The following is a 26,254-nucleotide window of genomic DNA, read 5'->3' on the forward strand; positions in this document are numbered from 1 at the left end:
ACTTTGCCAACAAAGGTCTGTCTAGTCAAGGCTATGGTTTTCCTGTAGTCATGTATGGATTTGAGAGCTGAGCGCCAAAGAGTTGATGCTTTTGAATTGTGGTGTTGGAGAAGACTCTTGAGATTTCCGTGGACTGCAAGGAGATCAAGTCAGTCAAACCTGAAGGAAATCAGTCCTGGATATTGGATGGGCTGATGCTGAAGCTGAAGCTCCAGTACTTTGGCCACCTGATGTGGAGAGCTGACTCATTTGAGAAGACCGTGATGCTGGGAAAGATTGAGGGCAGGAGGAGAAGGGGATGACAGAGGATGAGATGGTTGGATGGCATCACAGACTCAATGGACATGAATTTGGGTGGACTCTGGGAGTTGCTGATGGACAGGGAGGCCTGGCGTGCTGTGGTTCATGGGATCGCAGAGACTCAGACACGACTGAGCGACTGAACTGAACTGAATTTTATATATGTGATATGATTTAGTTGGTAAGTCGTGTCTGACTCTTGCGACCCCATGGTCTGTGTAGCCTGCCAGGCTCCTCTGTCCATGGGATTCTCCAGGTGAGAGTACTGGAGTGGGTTGCCATTTCCTTCCCCAGCGGATCTTTCCAACCCAGGAATCAAACCTGGGTCTCCTGCATTGCAGGCAGATTCTTTACCAGCTGAGCTACATATTTTATATATAGTGGTGTGTATATGTCAATTCCGGTCTCCCAAATTATCCTTTTCCCGAGTACCCCTTGGTAACTCATAAATTTATTTTCTATATCTATAACTGTATGTCCAATTTTTAATATATGCCTATCTGGTGGCTGTAAAATACCATCTCTTGTGGCATTACTTTACATTTTTCATAGTCCTAGATAGTTTAAGCATGTTTTCATATGCTTATGTCATTCAGATTTCCAAATCTGCCTAGGGGTGTAGTGATTAAATTGAGACTTGAAGGATGCTAGGTGTGTGCTTACAGGGACTGGGGTGGGGTGGGCAGAGGTAGAGAGGCACAGGAGACCTGCCGTCTCCTGGTGATGAGAGCCCTTCAGGGCCCGGGGGTGAAGTGTGAGGCGAGCAGGGGGAGGCCGGGGGCCTCGGCCGTGAGAGGGTCTCTCAAGGGTGTTCGTGTATGCAAAGGCAGTTACGCTTTATGTTTTATTTGTTAGTGGGCCACTAGAAATATATTATGCAATATGTATTCTAAGAAACATGCTAAATATTAGGACATATGGAAAACATTTTCATTATAGTTTAATTAATACTCAAATATTAATGTCTTTATTTTAAAATTTCAGATAGAAAACCCTCGATACCTGAGACAGAAGCCCATCCCACTTACTCTGGTAGGTGAGAATTGCCCTGCACTTTCCCTGTGGGCAGATGTCTTAAAATAAAATAATTGTTTAGTTGTTTACAGAAAGCGATGCCAGTCCACATTATGAAGTCTAGTAGTCTTGTTAATCCTATCACTTGGAAGTGAATAAATCACTTTTTTTCCTCCAGTGTTTGTATTGTTTTGGCATGAACTTCAGTCAGTTTGCAGTTTACTTTTGGCTACATCAGGCCTGAAACAGTATTGAATGTCTCTTCCTCATTCAACAGATGACTCCAAAATTCAGCCTGAGAAAATCCAGCAGTCTGCACGATGACCAGTTACTCTCCCGCATGCATGAGAAAGAGGTAGGATCACGATGTTTCTGGCGTATCTGATCTGTGCACACAGTTTTCGTGAGCTTTCAGGTCCTAGTTAGAGTAATGGAGGCCTGGTAGGAAGAGGCTGCTGTCGGTGTCAGTGTAGAATTCTGGTGCAGGTAAAGGCAGGCCTTCCGTTCCGTTTTCACCGGCGTGGGGGCAGAGCTGCTTTGGAGGGTGTGTGGGTTTCTGCCCTTCAGCAGCGTGATTCCCAGGTATGCCCGTACGCAGATCCCCTCTCTTTTGGATCTCCCTCCCGCTGTGTCACCACAGGGCACTGGGCCGAGCTCCGTGGGCCGTGCAGCAGGTTCTCGTTGGCCTCCTGTGTGTACACGGGGGCAGCGGTGTGTATGTGTCAGTCCTCGTCTTCCAGCTCTGCCCCGTAAACCAGCCTGCTGGCGTGCCCGCTGCTGGCTCAGTGGTTCAGAGACCTGCTAGAGCTCCCGTCTGAGGCCCGAGGGCTTTTGTTTCTCGGTGCACTGCTGGTGCTTTTAAAAAATCTGTTGAAATAAAAAGATGTTACATTCCATAAAAACTTTTTGAGGACAATACTTACATTCAGATGGACCTTCTTTGAAATCCTTGTTCTGAAATTTTTTCTTTCCTTTTAAGAAGTTGTCAGTTGTTTTTACACATCATTCCAAGTCATTACCAAACATTTTCCCTCTTACTGTTCAGACTGCTTACCATAGAATAGTTACCTCCTGTCTTTTTGAAAATTTTTCTGGTCTTTTGTGACACAATATTCTTCCTCTTTATGTCACACCTCGGGTTAGGGCTCAGCATACCAATGCTCCCCACATACGTGTTGAAAGAGAAGATTCTTAAAAGTACCACGTGTTGCACCAGAGATTCATTTCTAAACGTGTGTGGCTTTTTTTTCCTGTACCCCTGTGTTTTTGTTTTTCTTTTTGGTATACTGGTAAAAATATTTGTGGGATCATTGAGAAGTTTGCATGTAAACATCAACTTACACCATATCTTAAAATATACCCAGTGTATATTTTGACTAAAATAACCCTTTGTGTAGTTACATAGTTGTTTCTGACTATTTTGGGTGAAATGTTTGGTCGTTTTTTCCTCCTAAAATATTTAAGAGTGTATGCTGGCTGAGTTGCTTCAGTGTGACACCTTAGTTTCTTTTAAAGCAGTATCTGTGATTATTAAATAACTTTGGATGTTTATTAAAAGAAATTTTGTAAAATATAATAAAATAAAGAAAAATAAAGCTTTTTGTTACCCAGAGGGGGAAAGAAAAGAAATTTTGTAAAATGCAGACATGTGTAAAGAAGGAAATAAAATCACCTATGAAATTAATATATAGAAATGAAGAGGCAGCATTGTGTTGACTTTGGTTCTCTTTTAATGTATTCTACAGAATACATGTTATTTTTCTTTAGGAAATTGAGATGATATAATTTGAGTATTTTTTGTATAACTTGAGTATTTTATGCTACTAGATATTGTTCCTAAGCATTTATTTATTTATTTATTTTTGATGTCCATTCTTTTATTTCTCATATGTGTCTAACATGATACATACATCTTTACATGTAAAATTTAGTAACATCAGAACACATTCCTGCCTATTCTCGGCTATAAGTAAATATTGTGAATTATCTCTCTGGCTTTCTCCAGAAAGTTGTTGTTCAGTTGCTAAGTTGTGTCTGACTCTTTATGACCCCATGGACTGAGCACACCAGTCTTCCCTGTCCCTCGCTTTCTCTAGGAGTTTGCCCAAGTTCATGCCAGTTGAGTCGGTGATGCCATCCAACCACCTCATCCTCTGCCATCTCCTCTTTTTGCCTTCAATCCTTCCCAGCATCAGGATATTTTCAGTGACGTGGCTGTTGGTGTCAGCTGGCTAAAGTGCTGGCGTTTCAGCTTCAGCATCAGTCCTTCCAGCGAACACTCAGGGCTGGTGTCCTTTAGGATTCTCTGATTTTACCTTCTTGCTGTCCAAGCATTTATTTATTTATTTTTCAAGCATTTATTTTTAATGGCTGTATTATAGTCTATATTATAGAATTATCCCCAGTTAATTTGATGTATCCCTATTGTTAGGTATTGAGATTGAGTTTTCACTAATATAAATAATTCTGGAAAAAAATATCCTCATATCTCTATCTTTATATGCATTTAGATATTCGTATGGGGTAATGAATTATGTCTGACATGGTAAAATTGAAATGATGGATTTTTGTAAGTATGGTAATATAAAAAATTTAACCTCTAAAATAAAAATTAATACTTGGAAGTCTTATGAATATTGTATGTGATTTTAAGATACAAGTAAAGAATGTATTATATGTAAAAATGAGAGTGAATGTAAAAAGGCAGAGGTAAGTAGGAGCCACTTGAATGCTGAGGAAAGTGGCAGTGTAGATTGCCTTTGTAAATATAAAGATACTGATTATATTTTAAATACAGAGCATTGATTTTTAAAAGCTTTTTTCAGTTTTAGGACACAGTTTTTTTAATATTTTCATTTTGGAAATAGAAAATGTTAATCATTAATAAAGAGACATTCAGGCGTTGTGGCCTTTCCTGAATCACGTGTGCGCCTCTGTGCTGAGCCCCGTGTGGCCCTGCCGAGCAGCTGCCTGCTGCCCTCTGCGCCAGGAAGCCCGGCGCCCCCGGCTCTGGCCGCTGCCGGGGCCGGGTGTCCCGAGCCCGTTTCCAGGAGCTGTGCTCGTTCACGGCACTCACCTCCGTCTGCTGTCCTGCTGGTCGCTGACTGTTCCACACTCCTGCCAGCTTTTGTCTATCTCCTTTAACCTCATTGTATTTGTGTATGTTTGTGTAACTACCTCACACTCTTTCTAGAATGGTGCATGAATAGATGGATAGATTTAAAAAGTCCATTTAAAAAAAAGAGTTAAAAACAAGAAAATATCAATCCTACTGCTTTACTATTTTTACTGATTTTCCAGAGATAGTTTTCTAACATGGAGTTTTCCCTACGCTTAAATGCATAGCTACGCTGTGATGTGTTCAGTCATCCTGTAGAAGGATGGTCTTAGGTCCACTGGCTGAGGTCACTTTTCTCAGAGGCTTCCTTGTGGGCCTGGGGGTGGCGGCTTTTCTGTCTTGACTTCAGCAGACTCTTGCACACCCGGGTTGGACAGCCCTGAGGTGTGCTGTGTGTTCTCGTAGAGAAATGCTTTCGTTGTTGCTGGGTCATGTTGTAAAAATAAGAAACAGTCTTGTTCGAGTTATGTTTATTTTAAAATTAAATAGTAAATATTAAAATTAAATAGGAATATTTATTTTCACAACACCTGATGACTCTTCAAGGTAATCATTGATAAAAATTTAATATGTATTCTCTTTAAAAGTTTAAAAATACGAATAATATACTAGGTCATACTCTACATTTTGTTTCATTTTGGTTTTTAAATTCAAACGTAATTCTGATGATTTTTATATCAGTAACATGGTTTAATTCTTTTAAATAGTTGCACTGTCCTTTGTTTTATTGATGGCCCATGTTTTATTACTGGAGATTCCTATTGAGGGGTGTAGGTTATGAAGAATATTTTGCTACAACAAGCCATGTTTCAAGAATATTCCTGTATACAGTTGTGTGTATTGCATGTTTATTCTTAGGCCATAAATTCTGTGAAATCTAACTTCTCAGGGTTGCACGTTTTAATTTTTTATTGAAATTGACAGGTTGCCCTTAAAATGATGTTATGTCTGCCTTGGGCTGTAGACATTGGTGAGACTGGAGAGTGATGGCCAGTGAGCGAGAGTGTTCCTTTTTGGAGTAGTGAAAAGTCCTAAATTAGACTGGGGTGATGTTGCATAATTCTCTGATGAATTGAAAGACATCCAGTTGCATACTTTAAGTGGGTGAATGTTATAGGTCAAGTCTGTTTATACTTGCACCAATAGTGTTTGAGAATGTCTGCCTCCTCATTTAATCAGCAATACTGAATTATAAGCAGTTTTGATTATCTGTACAGACAAAAAAGTAGTATCTTGTTTTAATATTTGCATTGCTTTTATTATGTGAGAATGAACATATTTTTGTCTGTTTATTGTCTTTTTAATTTCACTTTTGTGAACTGTCCTTGTTATACCTTTCCATATTTTTGTTAAATTGTTTGTCTTCATTGTGATTCCTCAGCAGTGTATGTATTAAGGAATTCAGGTCTCTGTCATGTATCTTACAGGTATTTTTCTGTGTATGTCTTTTGATTTATTTCTGTCTTTTTTTTAACGTATAGAAGTTTTCTTTTCAGTAGGTGGCTCCGTCAGTCTTTTCTCTATGGCTTTTGGTTTTTGTATTGTGTAGAAAAGATTTGCTTATTCCAAGATTATGAAAAAATTAATTCATATTTTTGTCTCTTTTAAAATCTCATCTTTGTATTTAAATCTCAGGTCCATTTCACAGGGTTTTACTCTGAGTAGTGATGATAATCTAGATTAATCGGTTCTTTAATGTTATAAAATAAAAACTTAGGAGGTTGAGTGCTTAAGTTAAAGAATGCAGTAAGTGTGGAAAGAATTGAGTGACATGAAGTTCTCTATAGATTACAGAGTTTGTCTGCATTTAATAAGTGATTTAATTCTGTTGATGCTTTGGCGAGTTCTGAAATACTTAATTAGCCTTTGGAAATTAAACTGTATAAAACAACTTCCATTCTAGTTTATAATTCTGTAGAAGATACCTTAGATGTTAAATGAGTAATATTCACAATGTTATTTTATTAGAGTTGAAGAGCTGTACTAGTTTTCTTTTGATTGGTAAAAACACACACATACATTATTTTAAGATCAGAAACTTTGTTCAGCTTATTTGGCATTGTGGGAAGACCTGCTTGGTGACTGCCCCTTGGCTTTCGCCTTCGCCTGTCACTCGCAGGCACGCCTGGGTTTGCCGGCCTCTGCAGTTGTGACGCGTCTCCTGTGACGTCACATCGTAGGGCCGTGTGACCTCGGGCACTGTCAGGCGGTGTGCTGCTTTTTTATTTTTTTAGTGTTCTTAAAAAAGATTTCTGATATAGATTAAGACATTCGGAAAACCGTTGTCACTGAAAATGAAAGGAGAGAGCACAAGGAGAGGAGATCAGTTTTCAGAGAACCGATGGTGGAAATTGCCCTTTTTGTGAAATAAAATAGAGTATTTCCTTTGAACTTTACCTCCACCCACAGTGACTGTTCCCACCCATTGCCTAAAAGGCTGCCTTGCTTCTTTCTTACACGTAATGCCAATTAGGCATTTTTTCCTTTTGCAAATCTCCTAGTAAAATGTAGAATTTAAATAAATCCAAATGACAAAATCTACAGTCATTGATGTAATAAATGAGAGAATTTATACTTTAAAGCATTTCTTATGAATAGAGCATTCAGAGACTTGCAGTCTTACAAGATGTAATAATTATTCAAAGGAAAACCATCGTGGACCACATGCAGGCAAGGGTTAGATCCTGACCAAGGCGCCGGCCGCCTGCCGTCCACCGCCTCAGTCCTGCTCTCGTCCACCTCCCCAACAATAACCACCATCCTGACGTCTCTCATCATTTCCCTCCTCGGCTTTTTAAGTTGACTTTGCTACCGATGCCTGCCTTCTTAAGAATGAAAATACTTCCATTCGGTGGATTTTGAACTTCATTTAAATAAAATAACTTTTCTGCTCAGTAGTATGTGGGTAACACTCATGTTTGTTAGGCATTTAGCTGTAGTTGGCTTCATTTGCGGTACTTTCTATTAAATGAATCTGCCACACTTTCTTGCCATTGTGTTGACGAATCTATTCTAATTTTTGACTTTTGCAAACAGTAACCTGTGAACAGTCTTGTACGTGTCTCCTGACACATATGTACAAGAGTTTCTTTAGGGCAGTGGTTCTCAGAGTGTGGGCCATGAACCCTGTGATCCCTAAGATCCATGAGGTCTATGAGGTCAAAATTATTTTTGCAATAATTAAAAAAATTTTTTTACTGTACTGACGTTTATGTTGACTTTGCACACAGAGTGTTGGGTAGAACTGTGTCCTGACCCACGTCAAGGCGGCGGCACCAGATTGTACCAGTCGGCGTATTCTTCACTGCCACATGCTCCCAGGGAAAAAATTACCAATCGTACTTACTTAAGAATGTTCTCAGTGAAGCAAGTAGAAAATTCTTAATTCTACTAGATCTTGTAACTCAAATACACATCTTCTGGCTAGATGAATGATGAAGTAGAACTGCGTATAGAGGGCTTAGGGTGCATATCCAGGCGTGTATCGGAGTACCAGAAGGAAAACCCCGTGTGCTTCCTCAGTTATGGACTGTAATAGCTCCTGCTTGTGGGATGTCGTTTTTACTTGATGTAATGACTGACGGACAAAATATGGTTATTCAGACTTGGTTATTGGGAGACAGTTTCTGGAAAGTGAACAAATTGAACCTGTCACTTTAAGCAAAACAACTGACCGTATTTGCTGCTAATGATAGAATTTGACCTTTTAATACAAAGTAGAATTTTGGCAACCCTGGATCAGTCACTGTGAGCTTGAGAACTTTCCAATACTAAGACTTTTCCGGTGAGATTGGTGGTAATATTAACCAGTGTGAGGTTTTGATATTATGTAATGAAATTTTCAATATTTGGAAATCTCTGCAACTCATTGAACTGATGTTTTCCAACTGAGTAAGGCGTGATGCCATGGCATCAGACACGGGTAGCAGAGCCGTTCCCAGTTCAGGGCAGACCAGCAGACCCGCTGCGACGGTGAAAGTTTGAGCCCACTTACTCAGTCCACGTGACTTAGGAAACCTAGCACTTGTGAGTGTCGGTTTACTTAAAAAGAATACCTACAGTTATCAGAAAGGGGATTAACACACTCTACTTTACAATACATATTTATTTAAGGAAACACTTAAGGAAGAACTGTGTTCCAGTATCACGTATTACACAGATTCTCTGAGATAATAGAGGGGGATACTCTTTTCAGCTGCTTTTATGAGGCAGATACAATATGGTTAGAACCAAGAACATTTCAAGAAAAAAATTAAATCCCCTTAATAAAATCACAGTGACAAAGTTCATTGTCAATACCTTGAGAAAAGACTTATTTAATGAATGATGCTGGTACAACCTTTCAGTTACGCGGAAAAAAATAAAATTGGGTCCTTTCCTTTAAAAACAAATATAACCAAAAATTGTGGATGTACCTAAAACTTAACCTGTAAACACCCAGACAAAAAGTTTCAAAGCAACAAAAATCTTGACAGCAGATCTTTCTTACCCAAAAACCTTTCCAAACTCAGAATGAATAAAAGAAATGATAGAAATATTTGACTCAAGTGACATAAAGAATTTGTAAGGTAAAAAAAAATAAGAAATAAAATCAATTGCAAAACAATCAATTTGGGGAAAATATTAGAGATAAACTGTGAATGTATATACACACATTAAATTAATACATAATAAAACCTGCATACCAGATTTTACTGATCGACAGACAGGAATGTGGACGAAAATTGTGAAAGGGCCTTCATAGAAGACCAGATTCAGAAGGCCCCAAACATGTGACATATTTATATCCTGAATATTCATTGAAAGGACTGATGGTGAAGCTGAAACTCCAGTACTTTGGCCACCTAATGTGAAGATCTGACTCATTGGAAAAGACCCTGATGCTGGGAGTGATTGAAGGCAGGAGGAGAAGGGGGTGACAGAGGATGAGATGGTTGGGTGGCATCACTGGCTCGATGGACATGAGTTTGAGCAAGCTCCAGGAGTTGGTGATGGACAGGGAAGCCTGGCGTGCTGCAGTCCATGGGGTCGCAAAGAGTTGGACACGACTGAGCGACTGAACTGAACTGGCTGAAACATGTGACAAGGGGCCAACACACCGTAGTTTTCAGGGAAATGCACATTAGGATCGTAGTGAGATGTCTGTTCTTCCAGCAGAAATGTGAATTTACCTTTAACAGAGGGCAAAATATATCTAGATGATTTGAATCATTGCCATGTCTTTTGAGAACCCACCCTTAGAAAGCAAAATCCAGGTGTGCTGGGTGCATACATGAGAATGTTTTGCAGTGTTGTTTCTAGTGGAGACAGACTGAGAAGAAAGTGAATATGCATTAAGAAGAGTGGTTGAACAGATTTTATTTTCTCCTCATGAAAGAATAGTTGGTAACTGTTTAAAAAATGAATAAAAACTAGAGCAAGTGTTTTTAGAGGGATTTCCAGGAGATATTTTTCAGAGAGAAAGGCAAGGTGTAAAAAATACATATTTTTGTGTGTGAAATGTTCATAATAAAAAGTTATGTATTGCTGAGGGTGTAGCAGCTTAGAGAAGAGAGTCTGCTTAGCGCTCCTACGGCAGCGCGGGGCGCATGGGCAGTGCGCGGCTCTGCTGTGTCGCGGGGGGACCCGGCTGGTGGGCAGCCTCTCCGCCCGCAGCTCACAGCTGCAGTGTCCCCACCTGAGGTCTTGGTTACTCATCCTTCAGAAAGAGAGGGTGGAGGGAAAGCCACTTCTGAGAAAACACGTCTGTCGCAGTTGTCTGCATCACCTCTGCCCCATCAGCCCCCCAGCCAGCCAGGAGGTGATGGAGTTAGTGGGGCCCCAAGGAAGAAGAGAGGAAGAAATGTCGGGGATCCTCCTGGCCTGTGCCACACAATACCAAGTGGATTTAGCAAAATACCAGTTCACAATGACCCTTTCGGAGGAGTGGAGTGGGCTGAGTATCACTGATGAATCTGTGTTCTTTAGCCTGTAGAATGAGGTTTGTTCAGAAGAATTTTAATCAACTTGGAGGTGATCACAGAGTACACCCAGTGTGTGAGTGTATGTAGCGTGGTTGCTGGACTAGTGACTATAAGGTGAACATGGAAAATGATGCTCTCTTTCATACAAGAGTTTATTTTAATTTAATTGTGTACTTTTTCAAAATGGAAAAGTAAATTAATAACACCTTTAAAATATTTTCCTTGAAGTTGGACATGAAAACAAAGCTGATGGAAGCTAAATATCATGAAGAGAAACTTAAATTGCAGCAGAAGCACGATGCTGATGTTCAGAAGGTAGGGTGTGCACTGTTTATTATTTTTTTAGAATTGAGCATTTGAAATATTCTAGGTCTCATGACCATCCATCCACTTATTATATTTATGTGCTTATGAGAGTCTGACATATAAGTGGGACTTGCTAAATTAATATCCTAGCAAAGCTGATCTTTAAACCTCATTTGCTAAACAGATGTATTCATGCGAGTCCTCATAGTTTACATGATCTTCAAGGTCTCCTTTATTTCTTACAGCCCTTTACATTCTATCACTGCTGTTCATTACAGTTGAAATGAAATATCGGCTGTAAATACTAGAGTTTGTTTTGGTCTAATATTCTTTCAGTCTTCTGGCAATTGCAGTTTCCTTTCTAATTTAAAAAGAAATCTTGAACTTAGTTCTCTTTGGTGTAGAGTGCGTGCTGTGAGGCCAGTGTTGGCTTTCTTTCAGTAGCTCGTTGGGATTTATGCCTTCCAGTATTTCAATTTGTACTTTAAAGTATAATTTTTCTTCTTAATGGGCACAGCAAAAGTCATCAATGTATAGTTATTATACATTATAATTGTATAACTATATTTTAGTATTGATTTTTAAAATGTAGTGATATATAATTTTAATAGATGAATTTTGAACTCATGACAGTTGATCCAAATAGAAACTTGGCATTGTCCGTTTCAGAATTAAGCCTGTGATGCTGCTCCCCAGAGGGAAGCGACCGAGCTGGAGGGAGGGAGTGGGGGCCAGAGCGTCACGTAACCTGCTTTTGTCTCCCCCACCACCCTGCCCCGCTTTCTTAAAGCTGAAGATCTCCTAGTGTTTAGTCAGGCACATATTGGGCTCACCTTCTTGCAAAGCAACAGGAGGGAAACCACTGATTGAAAATTAGAGAAAAACTATTGAATCCTTTTCCTTGACTTTCCTCTCTTCCATTCAGACTTTAAAGGCAAATATTACTTTATGTTCTTACTAGAATTTTACCTAAGCATAAATGGTTAGATAAAAGCAGTTCTCTATCATAAATATGTTAAGAGGTTCAGTAATATAATTTCAATAGAGCATAATACAATGTCTAAATTGAAAATAGAACCTATTGATGTATAAAATATTGATGTGTAATATAAATAAATATAGAAATATATTTGGAAAAATCATGGTAATAGAGTTTGAAATAGGCTTTTTGGTATGTCCATTGCAAAGCGCTATTCTAAGAAAAACATTTAATAGTAGAATCCTTTCCAGGAATTTCTCTTTTAAAATAAATTCTGCATGAAAAAAGAAAGCAGTGCAACTAGTTTGAAATGCCAGGTAAAATATAAATAAAATCTTTGACCTCATGCCAGATTTGGAAAGTATATTCATCAGTTTGTTGCATGTATGGCATTTTCTATGTGTTAGGAATTGGGAAGGAATAAAATTGAAAGTGTTTATCTCTTTGCACACATTCTTTTCCTAATCTGCTTCTTTATGGACATGGAGATCAAACTGGCTCCTTTACTTATTTATCAGTTGTTCTTAGAGGTGGGACCAAAATAATGAAAGGTAAAGTAAGATGCTGGTAATACAAGAAAAACTTGGTTAGACAAGGTGATAACCTGTTTTCAAAAATTGAATTTGCGTGTGTAGGAATATACCTCAACCGTAAGAAAAGTGGGTAGTCATACTTCTGCCTGTTTGGTTTTCCTTTTCCCCCTTGGTTAGACATGTCTTTACCCTGCTTGCTCACTTTCCTATACTTTGTTTTTCTGTAATTTTTTTAAAGTATTGGATGTATTTAAAAGTATTTAATGATCCATTTAAAAACTTCTGAAATTATAAATTAATGATGTAGAATATTCATACAATTTTGGACATACTTTGAGCTGACTTATTTGATTCCCAAGAGCAGAACTAAATATAAAAGACGTCTGTTCCACCCACGTTCCCGTGTGTCTGGGCGTGCTCGGTACTGTGCGTGGCAGTGACAGAAGGCCCTGTGGGGGGCTCGGGGTGCGCGTGTCTGCAGGGCCCCCGTCTCAGGGCTGGGAGGGGCTTGCACTGTGTCAGCATGTCAGCTTTCTGATGCTGCTCTCTGCTACTTGGTGAGAGCGTCATCTGTTACATTTTAGAGAACCAGCTAATTTAGTAGTTACAATCTCCTTAAGGACTGGTACATGAAAATTTGAAACAGCATATTTCTTTCGGTAATCAACTGTTACAGTATATTTAATGTTTTGCCAATGCACTAAAATATAATTTTTACATCTTTTTTTGGGAAGCCACTTACAGGATTAGCTGAGATAGACTTAAAAGAATATTGTGCTCTTTTAAAAAAATTATGTGTTCCATACATAAAATAATATAGTGTACTAAAATATTTTAAATTTGTTTGCAGATTTTAGAAAGAAAGAATAATGAAATAGAAGAAATGAAAACTTTATACAAAAAGAAACAAAGTGAAACTGAGGAGACTATTAGAAAACTTGAGAAGAAAGGTGATGTTGTCTATTGTTACATAAATCCATTAAGACATTTCTACTTTATTTTAGGGCTTCCATAAAGTACAGTTTTATTTCTGACTGTAGTGTGAGATAGGAAAGTTTGTATGGGTATGGGTTTCCTTTGTTGGTGCGCTGATGTGAACTTGTGTATGACTGCAGAAAAACCTGAGTGTGTGTGTGTGTGTGTGTGTGTGTGTGTGTGTGTGTGGTAGCAATGGTGGTTGGTTTGGTTAAAGGTTTAGGAGAGTCTGTAACTGTTACTCTCTTAATCCTCTCCCTCTTCATTGGACTGGAATGGCCATAGGTCAGTCTTAGAATAGAACATACTGGCTTTCACAACAGAGTCTAGAGAAATTATTCGTCTTGGTCTAATAAAAGTTCATTCCATTAAATGTCTACTTTATGCTTTATAGTATATGCTATGTTGTGATGGACAGAACATTTAAAAGTATTCCTCATTTATACTTTCATTACGAAGGAAAAGAAAACAGGTAATCAAGTGTTAAATTGATTATGACTATAGGTCAAAACATTGAAATGTAGTGGACAGTCTTAGGGAAAGTGTTGGAAATATTTGGGGAGGGGGAAGGAACTTTAAAAGTTTTGTAAGATTTAGTTAGTTGCAGAGGAGAGTTCCAGGTACTGGGGTGGGAATGCTGATGTTCATAAACTGTGGGAAGGGTGATGCAGAACCATCTGTCTAGAGTGGAGATCCTCATGTTAAGAGAGAGACTGACAACGACTAAGGTAGGTGACTTGGCGTCATATGAGCATGACCTTGAATTTCAGATTTAGAAATTTCAAGTTTATCCTGTAGCTGCTGAGACAGGGCGGGGGAGAGTGGGTTAGGCGAGGGGGAGAGAGGGAGTGAGCATCTTCCTTCTTAGGAAACCTGCTCTTCAGCATCTGCTGTGGCCCATCGGCAAGCCTCTTACTCATAAAGCAGTGCGATTGGAGATGTAATGTATATAAAATCCTTTCAACTCAGGGATGCTGTGCCTCCATCATGTCATGTGTAAGATGATGAGGACCCAGAATATCTCAGGAATAGCGGTGGGGGTGGCGAGAGCAAACCTGAAAAGAGACTCTGCGCGATTTGTGGACGATCCGATGTCAGTGAAGAGCAAGAAGAAAGTGGGGCGTCTGTCATGGAACCGCTCCAAACATCAGTGGCTGCACACATCTAAAATCTATTTCTAGGTTTTTGTTTTTATTCTGATTCAAACCAGGCACTTTAAACATTCAAAGAATGTTCAAACTGCCATACAATTGCACTGATTTCATGTGCTAGCAAGGCTGTTTTCAAAATCCTTCAAGCCAGGCTTCAGTAGTACATAAACCGAGAACTTCCAGATGTACAAGCTGGGTTGAAAAAAGGCAGAGGAATCAGAGATCAAATTGCCAACATCCATTGGGTCATAGAAAAAGCAAGGAAATTCCAGAGAAACATCTACTTCTGCTTTATTCATTGACTATACTAAAGCCTTTGTGCAGATCACAGCAAACCGGAAAATTCTTAAAGGGAAGGGAGTGCCAGGCCACCTTTCCTGCCTCCTGAGAAACCTGTATGGTGGTCAAGAAGCAACAGTTAGAACCAGGCAGGGAACAGCGGATTGGTTCAAAATTGGGACAGGAGTATGACAAGGGTATATATTGTCACCCTGTTTATTTAACTTGTATGCAGAGTACATCATGCAAAATGCTGGGCTCGATGACTCACAAGCTGGAATCAAGATTGCTGGGAGAAATATCAACAACCTCAGATATGCAGATGATACCACCCTGATGGCAGAAAGCAAGGAGGAACTAAAGAGTCTGTTGATGAGGGTGAAAGAGGAGAGTGAGAAAGCTGGCTTAACACTTAACATTCAAAAAACTATAAGATCTGGTCCCATCACTCCATGGCAAATAGAAGGGGAAAAGGTGGAAATAGTGACAGATTTTATTTTGGGGGGGCTCCAAAATCACTGCAGATGGTAACTGCAGCCACAAAATTAAGACACTTGCTCCTTGGAAAGAAAGCTATGATAAACCTAGACAGTGTATTGAAAAGCAGAGACATCATTTTGCCAACAAAGGTTCATATAGTCAAGGCTATGGTTTTTCCAGTAGTCATGTACAGATGTGAGAGTTGAACCATAAAGAAGGCTGAAGGCCAAAGAATTGATGCTTTTGAACTGTAGTGCTGGAGAAGAGTCTTCTGGACTGTAAGGAGATAAAACAGTCCTAAAGGAAATCAACCCTGAGTCTTGGTGGCTTAGACAGTAAACAATCTGCCTGCAATGCAGGAGACCTGGGTTCGATCCCTGGGTTAGGAAGATCCCCTGGAGAAGGGAATGGCTACCCACTCCACTATTCTTGCCTGGAGCATTCTATGGACCGAGGTGCCTGGTGGTTGATACTTCATGGGGTCACAAAGAGTCAGACATGACTGAGTGACTTACACTTTTAAAAAAAATCTTTTTTATTAGAATTCATTGGAAGGACTGATGTTGAAGCTCCAATAATTTGGCCACCTGATGTGAAGAGCAGACTCACTGGGAAAGACCCTGAGGCTGGAAAAGATTGAGGGCAGAAGGAGAATGCAACAGAGGATAAGATGGTTGGATGGCATCATTGACTCAATGGACATGAGTTTGAGCAAACTCGGGGAGAAAATGAAGGACAGGGAAGCCTGGCCTGCTGCAGTCCATGGGGTCGAAAACAGTCGGACACGTCTTATTGACTGAACAACAATATCAGGTTAACTCGGACTCGTCTCCTTCTCACTTATTTGCTGCATCATTGAGATATAAAAGTGAAAGAAATTTCTATGTAAATGTTTATGAAAATTTTCGTATCTTGCAGTAAGTGAAGAAGAACATATTAAGGAGGCTAATAAAATACCACTTTCAAAGAAACACACAACAGAATTTATTTTGCATCCGGATGACATGAATATATTGAACAGTTTTTACTCAAATCAATGACCGTTTAAATCAGTTTTAAAAAGAAGATAGAAATTTGAATGCTTTATAAGGGAAATGTTTTATGTAGTTTAGGGCGTGTTTTGCTTCAGTCCCAGTAACTTGAATGCACCCAGGAGCAGTGGCAGACCTGAGCGTGGGTCTCTTTGTCTGCGGGCTGAGCACACGGCGTCTGGGGCACTCGCCTGACTGCCAGTCTTTGCTCTGCGGTTAAAGGGTTGGAATGTCTTTCTCCTCAGTGAGGAAGGACATAAACTATTATAGCATGCGGGGTAATAAGGGACTTAATGTAGAAATCTAGGAGGCCCCCTGGGCATAGAGAGGAGTGTCCTTCTGCCCCTGCAAGAGGAGGAGACTGGTTGGTTCCGGAAGGAGGCGTGACTTGAACTGAGACTGATTGAGCACGTGGTGTTTCAGCAGGGCAGCAGGGCAGTCCAGGCGGGTAGGTGGGCGCATCTGGGCAGGAGGATGAGAAGAGTGGATCTGCAGATAGGTTGGTGTGTTTACGAGGTTAAACGCACGGACGTGGCTGAAGATGCGGCCAGAAAGCAGTCGGGTCTGAGGAGCCGTTTCCCGTGTCAGAGGCTTTGGGTCTCTCTTGTGGGAGGGGAACTGGGAGTTAAGGTCTGAGGGTGGTGGTGCCGCGTCGGCACGGGGAAAGGGCCTCTGCAGAGCGGTGGCGGACACCCTGCAGGAGAGCTAGGGAGGCCAGCACACCGTGCGTGTGGTCTGGGGGTGAGCCGTGAGGGCTTCACCGGGGCTGCGGAGGTGGACGTGGAAAAAGAGGAGGGAGGAAGAGATATTTTAGGGGAGAGCAGAGAAGACTGGGAGGAAGATGGGATGATCTGTTAACTGGTGCACTTTGCTTTTTATCACCGGACTATCATGTGGCAGCTAGAATTGGTTTAATTATGTTTTCGTCATTTTTGACAGTTCAGACCCTCGTCCGCGAATGCCAGGTTATCAGAGAGACCAAAGACAACCAGATCGCAGAGTTAAAAAAGATATGTGAGCAGAGCACAGAATCTCTGAATAATGATTGGGAAAAAAAGGTAAGCTACAGAAAATAAAATAGTGATGGAAAAATATAAAGGGTTATACTTTAACGTAGCCTACTTAATTATAAAATAATGGATATTCACAAAATATAAAGAAGAGTTTCAAAAAATAAAAGTAATAGTGTTCTAGACTATCTAGAAATAGCTGTTGTGTTTTGGTATACTTTTTTCTGGAAGTTTAATGGTTTATAAACTAGTTTTCATTTAGAAAAGTTACTTTTAACAATTCTTGGATTTAATTAAGGCTTTGAATTTTTGTCAGAGCTAATAGACTTTAAGCAGAATTCATAGGGATATAATAGCAGGGTAATTTTGGGGAGTTAAATTGTTCAAATTTTGGATGTAGGCCCCTGGATCATTTCTTTTCTGAAATCTCAGATGACACAATAGTTGTAGTATAAACTTGTTTTTGGTGTAAACAAAATCAGTTGTAGATGGATTATTCTTAGAGGAGCATTTAATTAAGAAAAACATTTTCATTAAATTTAGCAGAGCCAAAAGTAATGTAAAAAATACTTATAATGTGTCATAAAAGTCTTACCTAGTCCCACATAGTAACTACTTTCAGGCTTCCCTGTGGCTCAGTGATGAAGAATCTGCCTGCAATGCAGGAGATGCGGGTTCAGTCCCTGGGTCGGGAAGATCCCCTGGAGGAGGGCATGGCACCCCACTCCAGTGTTCTTGCCTGGAGAATCCCATGGACAGAGGAGCCTGGCGGGCCAAAGTCCAGGGGGTCACAGAGGGTCAGACAGGACTGAGCACGCATGCAGGTACATAGTACTTTCACTTAGGAGCTCTTCACCATTGGTTGAAACTACAATATGTACTCACGAGAAATGAAACACGTCACTTCTTTTGAGTAAGTCAGCCGTGAAGGTCTTTGGTGAACTCCTCCAGCTGACCATCTCCCAGTGGGTTGAGTTTGGGCATTTTCCTGGGCCCTCCGGGTGTTTGGAGCCAACGCTGGGTGGCTGTGTCCTGGGGCCGTGGCTCCAGGGCCGTGTGAGGAGGGCCCCTGTCCAGAGGGCAGACGGAGCGCCCTTCTAGGTTCATGTTCCTTTGTGTGCTTTTACCTTTTCTGTAACATTGGCATGTCTTTTTTTCTGGCTGCTGCAAGTACACATTTCATTATTTAACACTTCACTCAAGACACCCGTCTTCTTAAAACCAGGCCAGCAGTAATTGGAAAACACTCTACAATATCTGTAAAACTATATAAATTATAACTTACTTTGACTTGATTAAATGTATATATAAATGCCAGACCCTGGAATAACTATTCTGAGCTCCATCAGGCTTCAGATCTGTGAGCCCGGGCTGGGTGCAGAGGATAGGAACTAGATTCCGAATTCCCCGCCTGTGAAGACAGGTGACCAACAGGAACTAGATTCCGAATTCCCCGCCTGTGAGACAGGTGGACAACAGGAACTAGATTCCGAATTCCCCGCCTGTGAAGACAGGTGGACAAATGCCCACGAGGCTTGTCACCTGGGTTTTCCACTTCCTTAGAGGCTGCCCATTGAAAATTGGTTTCCTTACCTTAGTTGCATCCCTGTTTCAGCATCTCACCCACTTCAGCATATGTGCACAGTCCTCGTTCAGACAGCCAGTGTGCACAAAGACATGGAGCGTGCAGCTCTCCCGAGAGCTGGCTTTGATTGACACGTGCCACCTTTGTGTCCACTTAGTGTAGTTTATGGAGTGGATAAAAATAGTTTCTTGTTGGGAGTCAGGTTGAAGGATAAAGCATTTTGAACATTACTCTTGCACAAGGTTTCATGCAAATAAGATGAAAATTTTGTGAGATAGCAATCTTAATTGATAGCAATATTATAAATACCTTTGTTTTCTGATATGAGGCTGATTCTGGTGCTGTTTACCTGATGCATTGTGTTATCTGATTTATTTACTATTCTGCCTGAGGTGGATCATCCCCTTTAATATTTGTTTATCCAATAAAACTTTCAATTCAGGAAAGTAAAGAAAAAATTGTTTCTTAATCATGCTCTTTACAGGAATATTTACTTCGCATATTTTATATCTTTCGTTGTTCAGGTCACCATATAAATAAATAGAGAAATATAGGGAAGCTTTTTTTCTGAATTACAAAATGGTCCATTCTGTAACAGTAGTGAAAGAGTCAGTTCTTCTCCTCTGTAGCTCCACAACGCTGTAGCAGAAATGGAAAAGGAAAAGTTTGAACTTCAGAAGCGACACACGGAAAATATTCAAGACCTGCTCGAGGACACAAATGTGCGGCTGAACAAAATGGAGGGTGAATACGTGGCGCAGACGCAGTCCACAGTACGTCTGCTTTCCTTGTCTTGTCGCTTTATGAGCTGTCCTCTTCACCTCCCTGTCCTCAGGCCTCCCCGCTCCCAGAGCCTGCAGTGCAAGGCAAGTGTGTAGTGGAGTTAAAACCACTCACCTTCCTTCCCAGCACAGGCTTACATGTGGCAGTGTGCGGCCTCCTCCAGTGGCTGGGGTTTTCCCTGGGGGTCGTTTGTTGTCACTTCTTTTTTATATTTTTTTTACCCCACCAAACTTTTATAAACCTTTCTCCTTTTTTTTCCCCACTGACTTTCAGCCTAGAGATAACTTCTTTACTTTTTTCCTTTCTGTTTTATTTATTTCTTTCAGTCTTTTTGACTGAAGACGTGGTTGTTTTTCTGGGAATGTGTAATAATGCCCGTGTGAAGACAGTAGATCGGGAGGTGGAGCAGTGTGGCTGTAATGCCCGAGGGAAGACAGTCAGATCAGGAGGTGGAGCAGTGTGGCTGTAATGCCCGTGGGAAGACAGTCAGATCAGGAGGTGGAGCAGTGTGGCTGTAATGCCTGAGGGAAGACAGTCAGATCGGGAGGTGGAGCAGTGTGGCTGTAATGCCCGTGGGAAGACAGTCAGGTCGGGAGGTGGAGCAGTGTGGCTGTAATGCCGGAGGGAAGACAGTCAGATTAGGAGGTGGAGCAGTGTGGCTGTAATCCTCGTGGGAAGACAGTCAGATTAGGAGGTGGAGCAGTGTGGCTGTAATCCTCGTGGGAAGACAGTCAGATTAGGAGGTGGAGCAGTGTGGCTGTAGTGCCTGTGGGAAGACAGACAGATCGGGAGGTGGAGCAGTGTGGCTGTAGTGCCTGTGGGAAGACAGACAGATCGGGAGGTGGAGCAGTGTGGCTGTAATGCCTGTGGGAAGACAGTCAGATCAGGAGGTGGAGCAGTGTGGCTGTAGTGCCCATGGGAAGACAGTCAGATTAGGAGGTGGAGCAGTGTGGCTGTAATGCCTGTGGGAAGACAGTCAGGTCGGGAGGTGGAGCAGTGTGGCTGTAATGCCTGAGGGAAGACAGACAGATCAGGAGGTGGAGCAGTGTGGCTGTAATGCCTGTGGGAAGACAGTCAGATCGGGAGGTGGAGTGGTGTGGCTGTAATGCCTGTGGGAAGACAGTCAGATTAGGAGGTGGAGCAGTGTGGCTGTAATGCCTGTGGGAAGACAGTCAGGTCGGGAGGTGGAGCAGTGTGGCTGTAATGCCCGTGGGAAGACAGTCAGGTCGGGAGGTGGAGCAGTGTGGCTGTAATGCCCGTGGGAAGGCAGTCAGATCGGGAGGTGGAGCAGTGTGGCTGTAATGCCTGTGGGAAGACAGTCAGATTAGGAGGTGGAGCAGTGTGGCTGTAATGCCTGTGGGAAGACAGTCAGGTCGGGAGGTGGAGCAGTGTGGCTGTAATGCCTGTGGGAAGACAGTCAGGTCGGGAGGTGGAGCAGTGTGGCTGTAATGCCCGTGGGAAGACAGTCAGATTAGGAGGTGGAGCAGTGTGGCTGTAATGCCTGTGGGAAGACAGTCAGATTAGGAGGTGGAGCAGTGTGGCTGTAATGCCGGTGGGTAGACAGTCAGGTCGGGAGGTGGAGCAGTGTGGCTGTAGTGCCTGTGGGAAGACAGTCAGATTAGGAGGTGGAGCAGTGTGGCTGTAATGCCTGAGGGAAGACAGACAGATCGGGAGGTGGAGCAGTGTGGCTGTAATGCCCGTGGGAAGACAGTCAGATCGGGAGGTGGAACAGTGTGGCTGTAATGCCCGTGGGAAGACAGTCAGGTCGGGAGGTGGAGCAGTGTGGCTGTAATGCCTGAGGGAAGACAGACAGATCAGGAGGTGGAGCAAGTGGCTGTAATGCCTGTGGGAAGACAGTCAGATCGGGAGGTGGAGCAGTGTGGCTGTAATGCCTGTGGGAAGACAGTCAGATTAGGAGGTGGAGCAGTGTGGCTGTAATGCCCGTGGGAAGACAGTCAGGTCGGGAGGTGGAGCAGTGTGGCTGTAATGCCTGTGGGAAGACAGTCAGATCGCGTGGTGGAGCAGTGTGTCTATAGTGCCCGTGGGAAGACAGTCAGATCAGGAGGTAGAGTGATGTGGCTGTAGTGCCCGTGGGAAGACAGTCAGATCAGGAGGTGGAGCAGTGTGGCTGTAGTGCCCGTGGGAAGACAGTCAGATTAGGAGGTGGGAGGTGAAGCAGTGTGGCTGTAATCCTAGTGGGAAGACAGTTAGATCGGGAGGTGGAGCAGTGTGGCTGTAGTGCCCGTGGGAAGACAGTCAGGTCGGGAGGTGGAGTGGTGTGGCTGTAATGCCTGTGGGAAGACAGGTCGGGAGGTGGAGCAGTGTGGCTGTAATGCCTGTGGGAAGACAGTCAGATCGGGAGGTGGAGTGATGTGGCTGTAGTGCCCGTGGGAAGACAGTCAGATTAGGAGGTGGAGCAGTGTGGCTGTAATGCCCGAGGGAAGACAGTCAGATCAGGAGGTGGGAGGTGGAGCAGTGTGGCTGTAATCCTAGTGGGAAGACAGTTAGATCGGGAGGTGGAGCAGTGTGGCTGTAATGCCGGTGTGAAGACAGTCAGATCAGGAGGTGGAGCAGTGTGGCTGTAATGCCGGTGGGTAGACAGTCAGATCGGGAGGTGGAGTGGTGTGGCTGTAATGCCCGTGGGAAGACAGACGGATGAGGAGGTGGAGTCGTGTGGCTGGTGGAAGTAGGTCTTTCTTAGTCGCTCTGTCTTGACTGAGGGAGCAGACAAAGATGCCCTGTGGGTAAGACCAGAGTCTCTTCCTGAGGATTCAGAGGGGGGCCACCAGCGTACACAGCAGGAGACCAGGTGCGTCCTCCTAGCAAGGATGGAGGGCCCCCAGAGCCCCTCGCTGAGTCTTTGCTTTGCGAAGTGGGTCTTCAGCCTTGAGAGGCTCAGCTGCCTTCCTGAATTACGGAAGCCTGGAGAAGGTGGGCTGAGGGCGCCTGGACCCGGGGCCTCACGTCTGAGGCAGTGCACCTCGTCCTCCTTGTTCCTGATATGTGATCTGACCTCGTGGCACGTAGACCCTGAATCCTCAGCACGAGCACCGTCCCCTGGCCACTGAGCCCCCTCAGTCTCCTGGCTTTTCCAGAGTGCCTCCTTGGATTTAAAGCTGAGGAGTCTGAGCCAGAGTCTGTTACCGAGGCGTGTCTTGGAGACCCCAGACTAGCTGAAGGGCACGCGTCAGAGGGCGGAAGGGATGGGACGCCTCACCCACAGTGGTGCGGAGCTGGCTGTAGGTCTCGGGCTCCAGTTCCAGGTCCTTAACGGCTTGAGTGCCGGGCCAGCCCTTGGGGTGTTCGGTGTCCTCGTCCATCAGGCGGGGTGGCAGCAGGAGTGCAGTGTGGGGTGTGTTGCTGGGAATGTTAGATGTGTTAATGTACATACGTTAAGCTATGTAGTAAGTGCTCAGTAGGTAGCTGTAACATACAAGAACAATGATCGGGAGACCTGTATACGCAAGGAGGTCCTCAGTTCAGGAAGCTGGTGAGCGTTTGCTTGCAGACAGCAGGCTGAGCTCAGTGTGTACCTCCGTTCCCTCCCACAGAGACGCAGCCGTGACCAGCGGGATGGAGGGGAGAGCGGGGACGGTCTGGGGTTGGGCCAGGCGAGGGGTGGGCTGACTCGGAGCCAGCCGGGTCAAGAAAGCAGAACCCTGAGTCGGCCTGGAAGGAACCTAAGCAGCAGACAGTTCCATGTGGATCTTCCAGGGCCCAGGGCCTGTCCTGCTGTCACCTCTGGAGGAGGGGCTGCAGGTGGGGCTTCAGCAGGTAAAGTGCTGGACAGTTTAAGAACCAGCTAGATGTGGAATTGGGGTGAAGAATATAGTGGGTTTATTATACGATTCCTCCTCCTTTTGTGTATGTTTGAAATGTCCCATAACAAAACTTTAAAAAATTTTATATGATTTGGCTGCGCCAAACCTTCAGATTGCAGAATCCTTAGTTGCAGCATGTAGGGTCTATTTCCCTGACCAGGGGTCAAACTCGGGCCCCCCACTCTGGGAGGCGGAGTCCTAACTGCTGGTTCACCAGGGAGTCCCTCTAGCCTTGCTGTAACGTCTGTACATTTTAGAATATTTCCCAATGATAACACTGGATATGAAAAATAAGAATTGAAATAAAAGGTGTAATAGATACAATTAGAAACAATACAATAAATACAGCAGAAGGAAGTCTACTAAAAAATTAAATGAGAGTAAGATCAGAATTGGAGAAAGAAATGGCAACCCACTCCAGTACTCTTGCCTGGAAAATCCCATGGACGGAGGAGCCTGGTAGGCTACAGTCCATGGGGTTGTGAAGAGTCCGACATGACTGAGTGACTTCACTTTACTTTTCACTTTCATGCACTGGAGAAGGAAATGGCAACCCACTTCAGTGTTCTTGCCTGGAGAATCCTAGGGACGGGGGAGCCTGGTGGGCTGCCATCTATGGGGTCGCACAGAGTCGGACACGACTGAAGCGACTTAGCAGCAACAGCAGCAAGATCAGAATGGGCTTCCCTTGTAGCTCAGTCGGTAAAGAATCTGCCTGTAATGCAGGAGACCTGGATTCAATTCCTGGGTCGGGAAGATCCCCTGGAGAAGGAAATGGCAACCCACTCCAGTATTCTTGCCTGGAGAGTTCCATGAACAGAGGAGCCTGGTAGGTTCCTAGTCCACATGGTCGCAGGAATCGGACACAACTTAGTGACTAAAACACAGCCACCACCACCAAGATCAGAATGGAAAACTATCCTAGGAGCAAAGGCTTGGAAGAAAGTGCAAGGAGACAGAAACATGGAATGAGACCACGGAGTAAGAAGGATAGATCTTTTTGAAGAAATAATGTAAATTAATTTCTCGAAATTAAAGAAAAATGAAAAACACAAAGGGGTCAAATAATGCCCCAAATACTCACACTTGGCAACACTGGAGTGACACTTAACGCATAAAAATCGAAGATGTTTGCTGATGTTTGAAGCTGCCTGTGTCTCCACTTGGGCACCGTCTTAGGGCCACGCTTTCCTGCACATTCACCTCCTCATGTTGCTCCACCATCTTCTGGAATTTCAGGCAGAAGGAACAGCCAGTGCAAAAATCCCAAATCTGGGACACCCCAGCCGACGGCAGCAGGGACGGGGCCCTGTGAGCAGAGAGCAAGGTGGAAGGAGAATTTGTCAGGGCACAGATCAGGGAAAACCTCGTGATTGATCCTTTAAAAACACCAAACAGCTTTATTGGTATATGATTATAATTAGTATATTGTAAGATTCATCTATTTTAAAGCATACAATTCCATGAATTTTTGGCATCTTGCATTGCATTTGTAGTGGATTGAGTACATCAGAGTGGTTCCATGTGAATGTTACTCTTAATGTGTCTGTCTTGCTCTGTGCAGAGAACAAACTGTGGGCTCCGAGAACAGACTCAGGGGCGCTGGGGACCCAGGGCCATGGGCGCGGTGCGGGGGACAGGCGGCTGGGCCTGGGGTCTGTGAGGGCAAGCACTGCCGCTGCGGGGCTGCTCCCTGGTGGGGCGGGGGTGCCCGACGTGGACCCGCTGTCCTCGGCAAGATCAGGGGTCTGTTCTGGGGAATCAGCACAAGGATGATATTCAAGGCTGTGAACAAAAGCCAAATTTATATCTGAAATACATTTTTGTCATCTCAGCCTCCTAAATTTTCACAAACATGAATATATTAAGTAATTGTAGGGTTGAAATTTGTGAAACATATTAATTGCCTACAATGTTTGCTGCACTGTTATTTTTCATTAGTTAGATAACATTAAGAGAGTAATAGCTTTCACATTGGAATTTTTAATTTTTATAAATTTGTAGTGTGAACTAAAGTCATACTTTGGGGCCAAGAGGTTACTGTTAGAGAAACTGCTTTCTATTTTTAATGAAAGTTGAATTTAAAAATTAGCATTCAGACCTTGTCATTAGGCAACAGTAAAATATAGAGAAGAATGGACAGGGTCTGTCAGCAGGGTTGAATTTAAGAATCATCAAAACTAGACAGATCTTGCTGAGCCGCTCCTGACTTAATAATTAAACAAGGTAGAGTTCAAGGCGCGGCTTAAGATGAAAGACGAGACTGTCACTGAGAATTAGTTCCTGGGTGTTGTTCTTTCAGGCTCTCTTCTTTTTTTAATTGGGTCTTATTTTTTCCCCGTTCCATTTTTTTGGAAGCAGGCATTTGTACAGATGATTAGACCCATGTCTCTTGGTATTGGCGGGGTCTCCTTGTGTGAAACCAACAATTACACATGGAAACACTGGATTTTTAGAACGACGTGTTACAACTTATGAATATGAAAACGGTAGCAGTGTTCTTAGATGCTTGGGGCGGTGACAGCTGTAAAGTGTAGGGCTCTCTTCACATCAGGGGTTTAGACACACAAAGTCTGTGAGTGGTTTTATTGAGATTTTAGGCTTTCTTAGCAGAATTCTTTACCCCTCTCTTTAGCACAGATGCCACTGGCAATCTTGTGAAGTTTATGCATCCCTCTCCACATAATATTTGACAATTTAATAAAATTATATAAGATGACAAAGAAATTATAGTTACAGTCATCAAAATATTAATAAATTAGAGTCATGATAAAGTAATACATATGCTTCTAAACAAATGCAATAAATATCATGATTGAGCAGTGGGCCTAATAAGTGTAGTAACTTATGAATAATGATGAGGGTAAACAATATTTGAAAGCTGAGTGCAGCAGAATCGATGCTTTTGGACTGTGGTGTTGGAGGA

At 42.8% G+C, this 26,254-nt stretch overlaps 1 protein-coding gene across 4 annotated transcripts in view; it reads left to right on the forward strand.

Annotated features, from left to right (window-relative positions):
* Positions 1–26,254, forward strand: part of CEP112 (centrosomal protein 112) — a 299,121-nt gene that overhangs the window by 43,101 nt on the left and 229,766 nt on the right. For 3 of the 4 annotated variants that reach the window (XM_043443432.1, XM_043443639.1, XM_043443510.1), the window contains exons 7-12: positions 1,285–1,332; positions 1,592–1,669; positions 10,624–10,710; positions 13,064–13,163; positions 17,069–17,187; positions 19,354–19,497. In XM_043443432.1, the coding sequence (XP_043299367.1) occupies positions 1,285–1,332; positions 1,592–1,669; positions 10,624–10,710; positions 13,064–13,163; positions 17,069–17,187; positions 19,354–19,497 (576 nt within the window). The remainder of the gene's footprint in view (positions 1–1,284; positions 1,333–1,591; positions 1,670–10,623; positions 10,711–13,063; positions 13,164–17,068; positions 17,188–19,353; positions 19,498–26,254) is intronic. The other variant, XM_043443586.1, reaches the window with a different exon arrangement.

This window comes from Cervus canadensis, chromosome 1 (assembly GCF_019320065.1).
Source record: "Cervus canadensis isolate Bull #8, Minnesota chromosome 1, ASM1932006v1, whole genome shotgun sequence".
Taxonomy (NCBI): domain Eukaryota; kingdom Metazoa; phylum Chordata; class Mammalia; order Artiodactyla; family Cervidae; genus Cervus; species Cervus canadensis.